The sequence below is a fragment of the Phytophthora ramorum genome, assembly GCF_020800215.1.
Source record: "Phytophthora ramorum isolate Pr-102 chromosome Unknown Phyram_PR-102_s0002, whole genome shotgun sequence".
NCBI classification, from domain to species: domain Eukaryota; phylum Oomycota; class Peronosporomycetes; order Peronosporales; family Peronosporaceae; genus Phytophthora; species Phytophthora ramorum.
Window position 1 is genome coordinate 1160326 of NW_027150648.1, and position 6136 is coordinate 1166461.

Genomic DNA, 6136 nt, shown 5'->3' on the forward strand with positions numbered 1-6136 from the left:
GCAGGATTTTCAGCTGGCGTTCTCTGCTGGCTAATGGACTTGAGAACGACCAGTGTCACCATTCTTCTCCTTCTTCAGACTTCAATCAATTAATCAAACGCGTCCGTCGTCGTTCGTGTCAAACCGATGAGCTGATCCGGCGTCAACACCATAAACTTTATTGCTTTGTAGCGTAAATTTCACATTATCTTAGCGCTCGCACTTGCAGCGAAGTTACCAGTCCTCGAGGCGCTCTTCCAGGTCGTAAGGTGTCGAGTGCCGGTCAAAGCTGCGAGCTGTAGCTGCGTACCGTGACAAAGCGAGCGGTGCCTTCTGCTCTACGTGGGAGTGTGGCGCTACGAATTTCTTGACGCAGTTGCGTAACTTTTGCTCGATTGGCAAGGAATAAGGCGCCGCCCCCCTCACACTTTGTCCAGATACCCTCCTTCCTTTGCGAGCTCGTAGAAGACGCCACCCGAGTCCTTGACAAGCTTCTTGGGCGTGTCGAATTCCACAACTTTCCCCTCACTGAGCACGAGAATGCGGTCGGAATGGAGCACCGTGGCTAGACGGTGGGCGATCGTCAAGACGGTAGCGTTGGCGAAATCGCGCGAGATCATCTCCTGCAGCCTCTGCTCGGTGTCATGATCGATAGCCGCCGTGGCTTCATCCATCACCACGATCCGGCTGCGGTTCAGCAAGGCACGAGCCATACACAGCAACTGCCGCTCGCCCACGCTGAAATTCTCGCCGTTCTCGCCCAGTTCAAACGACAACCGGTTCTCCAAGGCCCCGACCTTCTGCTTCATCCCCACCTTGTCCAAGGCCGACCAGATGTCCGAGTCTGCAAACCCGTCGAACGGGTCCAAGTAGGACCGAAGAGGCCCCTTGAAGAGAACTGGGGACTGCGGGATGATGGACATGCGGCCTCGAAGCGAGCGGAGTGGAACCGTCGAGATGTCGGTCCCCGCGACGGAGATCCGGCCAGACACCAGCTCGCTCACTCGGAAGAGCGCCAGGGTCAGACTCGACTTGCCCGCTCCAGTTCGGCCCACAATGCCGACCTTCTCGTTGTTCTTGATGCTGAAGGACACGCTGTCCAGCACAGGGTCTTCGCCGCTCCCCGTATAGCTGAAAACGACTCGGTCGAATTGGATAGTTCCTTGAGCAGGCCACTCCGCAGCGGGTTCGACCAAAAGAGCTGAGCTGCAGCCCTCAGGCGCGAGCGAAGCGTACTCCAGCACGCGCTCGGGGCTGACCATGATGAGCTCCACGTAGGACCACTGCCGGACGATGTTCGCCAGCCCTTCGTCCACGTTGAGCGCGTACGTGAAGGCCAAGCCAACCAGCCCCGGAGACAAGAGCGAACGGAGATACACCAGCGCCGACACGATGGCGACCACAACAGCGCAGCCGATGAGCTGGATCCGCACGATATACCACTTCTCCGTGACCGTCCTGACGTAAGCGACCTTGTTACTCTCGTCAATGCGCTCAAGCATCTCGCCGGCCATGCGAGAGCTGCACTCAGGACCAAAGGCGCGGATCACAGTCACCCCTTCTTCACACTGACTCACGAGACTCAGCACTGGGGACGAGACCACTCGCTGCAGCCGAGTCACTTCACTCGACGACGACAAGTAAAAGCTTGCGACTTTGACGTAGAGCCACACGAGAGGAACCACGAGGAGGCCTAAGCAGTTGACCATGTAGGCAGCAGTTGCTAGCTGGCACACTGCGACGAAGAAGTCCGCCAAGAAGCCGCCGTAGATCAGCGGCATACGGAAATCAATCGACCCCATGTCAGTCGAGTAGCGGTTCACGATCCTGCCGATGGGGTTCGTGTCGAAGAATCTCATGGGAGCATGCATCAGCGCGTCGGTCATGGCTGTGAACAAGTACCGAGCACCACCAAGGCCAACAAACACGACGCAAACCGACCGGACGAGGACCATCAGCGCTCCTCCCCCACCCAGAAGCGCGTAAACCAGCATCTTCTCCTTGGTCTCTTCAGCGCCAACGCCGTAGCCTTCCGTGGTCCAATGGCTGAGCCACAGATCACTGCCAATCTGGAAGCCCTGCCACAATAATTGGGACACGAGCACCAGAGTGCACATTTTCATCCCGCCCAGCGCCTGGAAGTACACCCAGAAGACCTCGCTCGTGACCCGTCCCTCTCGTCTCACTTCCTCCTCCACGAATCGCCCTTTACTCGCTTCATCTACAGCGTCGCTCGCAGTCTCCACAGGTTGCGGAGACCCAGCGAGAGCTCGGCGCGTTGAATACGCGCTTCGCCGAAGCTCCGGGTCTCGTCGTTCGCAAAGGATCGAGCCCTTTCCAACCGTAACGAGGTAGTTCACAGCGGGTGATCGAATCACTTCGGGGCTGTGCGTCACCAAGATGACCGTCTTGTCCTCGAGTAGCTCGCAAATGCACTTGCTGAAAATCTCGCTTTGAACCACAGCGTCGACTGCTGCCAAAGGCGAATCCAGTAGAAACACGTCGGCGTCGGCGTAGCACGCGCGAGCCAGACTCACTCGAGCCTTCTGTCCGCCCGACAAGTTGACCCCTTTGGGGCCGAGTTCAGTTGCATCTCCACTTGGAAACTGCTTCAGATCCGGTACAAGACCACACGCGTCCAGCACTTTGCGGTACTTGTTGCCGTCAAACTCGTGGCCGAAGAGGATGTTGGCACGGATAGTCATGTTTTGGATCCACGGCTGCTGCGAGTAGTAAGCCACGCGTCCTCGAACGAACACTCCCCCACTGAGCTTCTCTGCCTCTCCTAGCAACGCAGCGCACAGCGACGACTTGCCGGCCCCCACAGCGCCACGAACAACCACCAGGTCCCCTTTCTTGGCTGTGAAATGCACGTTTGTCAGGACAGGAGCGTCTGCCTTCCACCCGAAGCTCCCGTTCGTCACGGACACGTCCACGTATTCCGCTTGGGACGGGTCAGTCCGACGTACGTTCGCAACTCTGTAGTCGGCATGCGCTAGATAACTTGAGATGCGGTCCAGCGCAACCTTAGCGTGAAGGCAGGACTGGATGACGCTCGGCAGGTCTTGCAGTGGCGTCCGTAGCGCGTTGAAGAGCGCCAGAGCAGTGAACACCTTGGCGGCTGTGAGCGGTTGCCCCATGCCGACGGAGTACACGGCCAGCGACACGATGGACACCAGCAATGGAGAAGCCCACACCACCAGTTCTTCGAGAGAGCAGCTCAGTAAAAACGACCGCAGAGCCCGCAGCTCCGTTGCGCGGCGAGCCGCCACACGCGCGGCGAATTTGTCCTCCCACGCGTTGAGCTTGACGACTTGGATGGCCCCAAACACCTCCTTGATGGCCTTCATGCGGCCATCTCGCTGCTGCATCATGTTCCGGAACGCATCGACACTCACCTTCCCCACAAGAACCCCTGCGAGCGACGAGGCCCCGATGACCGCCAAGCCAGCAAAGGCTGCGGCTCCGATGACCCAGTACAGCATGTAGACCACGCCTCCGATCTGGACGGGGAGGATCCACGCACTGTTGATGTAGTGCGCCACAGTGGAGACGCTGTTGGCGTCCGACGTGAACAAGTTGGAGACGTCCACAGCTTCGGCTGGTGGGGCTTTGGCCGCATTACGACGTAGGGTTTTCTGGAACAGAAGAGCTTTTAACGCTGCAGTGAGTCGAAGCCCGAGGACGTCGAGGTAGTACGCCAAGTGGGCCGACACCAGAGCGTTCACCAGCCGCGACGTGAAGAACAGACCCAACCAGAGACTCAGGTCTGGAAGGTCCGTCACCGGAGCTGCAAAAGCTTCGATCACGTGGTGCAGCACCAGTGGAGCGAACAGTCCGCAGGCTGCAGAGACCAAAGACGCAGCACCGCAGAGTGCCAATTTGCCTCCGTAGCTGCGCGCGACCGCGTGGACTAGTGAGCCCGTGGACGTCTCGTAGTGCTGGGAGAAGGCGGAGAACGCCGTCTTGGTCTGGTTGGCACGCTCGAGCTCCCACAGATCGTCGGGTGTCAGTTGTCGCTCCGCTCCGAGTTGCATCAATGGCCCAGCGAAGGAGAAGAGCAGGCGAGACCCACAAGAGGCAGCTTCAGGGCCATCGCTTGGAGCGTCAGGCCTGGACTTGTCGAACGTGGAGTACGTGGGCGGACTGTGACCAGTTTTCCCGAGCAGCGAAGTCATGGCGAAGAAAGCGCCTCCAACTCTGCAGTCCTTTGATGCCAATCGACGAGTGGAGAGCTCCGCTAAAGCGACGCATATCTTCAAGATTACCATCATTCAGCTGGCTCGTGGTGGTGCCGATCGCTGATCAAGCTACTGTCGTTCGAGCAGCAAGCCGCCTAGTCCAGTGGTCCAGTGGTCCCCGCACCATGCAACGTTACAGCAAAAGCGGCCTTCACAAACCGGCGGCCCGGACGCACCGCGCTTCAACTGCGGCATTAATCAAAGTGGTGTGCAGAAATAACAGCCCCGGTCTTTAATTAATGAAGACACTACTACTAAAGCCTTGTTCTCAAATGCAGAGCTCGAACACATTGTGTACGTGCTACTCAACATTGCAACTTCAACGCAAAATATCAAACAACGCAAAATGGTATTATAGCATAGCGGAGTAGACCACCACTGACGCAGCAGCAGCAACAGCAACAGCAACAACCCACCTACTGACGGCTGCGGTAGCGCTCCTCGTACTCGCGCTGCACCTCGTCCGCCGACTTGTTGGACGTCTCCGGCACGAGCTTGAGCGACAGCAGGAAGAAGATGGCCAGCAGCACCACGAACGGCAGGTAGCTGTAGTCGTCCAGCGCGTCCGCGATGTACGGGTACGCCACCCCCACGATGAGGTTGCACAGCCAGTTGGCGCCGATGCCGATGGAAGTGGCCGTGGCGCGCACCGAGTCCGGGAACAGGTCGGCCGTGATCACCCACACGAGCGGCCCCAGCGTCACGCCGAACGCGATCACGTACAGAGCCGTGAAGACGATGGACAGCGCTGGCACGTCCACCAGGAAGCCCACCGTCATGAGCACGGCCATGACGAACATGCCGGCGATGCCCCACAGGATCATGTTGCGGTTGCCGAAGCGCTGGGCCAGCACGCCCGTGAAGAAGGCGGGGAAGATGTTGATGAAGTTGATGATGAGCGTGCCCACGCGCGGGTCCGAGATGCCGGCGTCCTTGAAGATTGAGCCCGAGTAGTAGAACACGGCGTTGATGCCCGACAGCTGCTGCGCGCAGGACAGCAGGATGGCGGCGGCCAGCTGAAGGCGGTACTTGGGCGCGAACAGAGAGTCCTTCTGCGGGGACGCCTGCACCAGGCCCTGCTCGGCGTCCGGCTTGGTCGACGCCTCCATCCACGACAGAGCCGTGTACACGTTCTCCTCGCCGTACAGACGAGCGATGACCTGCTTGGCCTCCTCGCGCCGGTTCTTCATGAGCAGCCACGCGGGACTCTCCACGCACAGCTTGGGCGCCAGCACCAGGAACAGCACGGCCAGGATGACGGGGAAGGCCGCCAGGTAGCGCCAGCCAGAGCTCGTGTTGGCGAAGAAGAAGCAAATGGCCGGGAACAAGATGCCGATGGTCACCGAGATCTGCAGTCCCAGCCCCAGGATGTTGCGCATGTGCGGCGGGGTGAGCTCGTTCGTGTAGGCGCCGAGCGTACCCGTGGCGGTGCCGGACGCGATGCCGGCGATCAGGCGGCCCGCGGAGAAGGCCCAGACGTTCGACACGGACGCCTCCACCACGGCGCCCACGATCATGAAGGCGCAGTTGACGAACAGCAGCTTCTTGCGGCCCCACAGGTCGCTGAAGTGGCCGCAGACCAGCGAGCCGATCATGCCGCCGAAGATCCATGCGTTCACGGCGAACGTCCAATCCAGCTTCGAGTGGCCCGGGAACATGAGGCACGTGTCGTCGGCCACGGGACGCGCGTTGCACTCGTCGGTGTCGCTGTACTGCGACAGGTTGGTCTGCGACGACGACCACCCGCTCTGGAAGGGCTGCAGCAGCGCCACCAGGATGCTGGCGTACATGATGGTGTTGGGCTTGATGCTGCGGGCCGCCGCCTTCTGCGCCTCGTCGAACGCGGGCACGTTGTCGACGCCTCTGGGCGTGGTGGCCTCGGAGTACACCGGGTCGGTCTGCGCTTCAGACGGCAT

At 59.9% G+C, this 6136-nt stretch overlaps 2 protein-coding genes across 2 annotated transcripts; both read right to left on the reverse strand.

Moving 5' to 3' along the window:
• Positions 1-55: 55 nt before the first annotated feature.
• Positions 56-4157, reverse strand: KRP23_1794 (ABC transporter C family member 2; the record flags this gene model as incomplete). The annotated part of the gene is made up of 3 exons (XM_067886448.1): positions 56-79; positions 1044-2364; positions 2737-4157. The coding sequence occupies 3 exons, from the start codon at positions 4155-4157 to the stop codon at positions 56-58; spliced, it is 2766 nt and encodes a 921-aa protein (XP_067749127.1).
• Positions 4158-4636: 479 nt separating this feature from the next.
• Positions 4637-6136, reverse strand: KRP23_1795 (Solute carrier family 2, facilitated glucose transporter member 3; the record flags this gene model as incomplete). Its single annotated transcript, XM_067886449.1, has 1 exon — positions 4637-6136. The coding sequence occupies one exon, from the start codon at positions 6134-6136 to the stop codon at positions 4637-4639; it is 1500 nt and encodes a 499-aa protein (XP_067749128.1).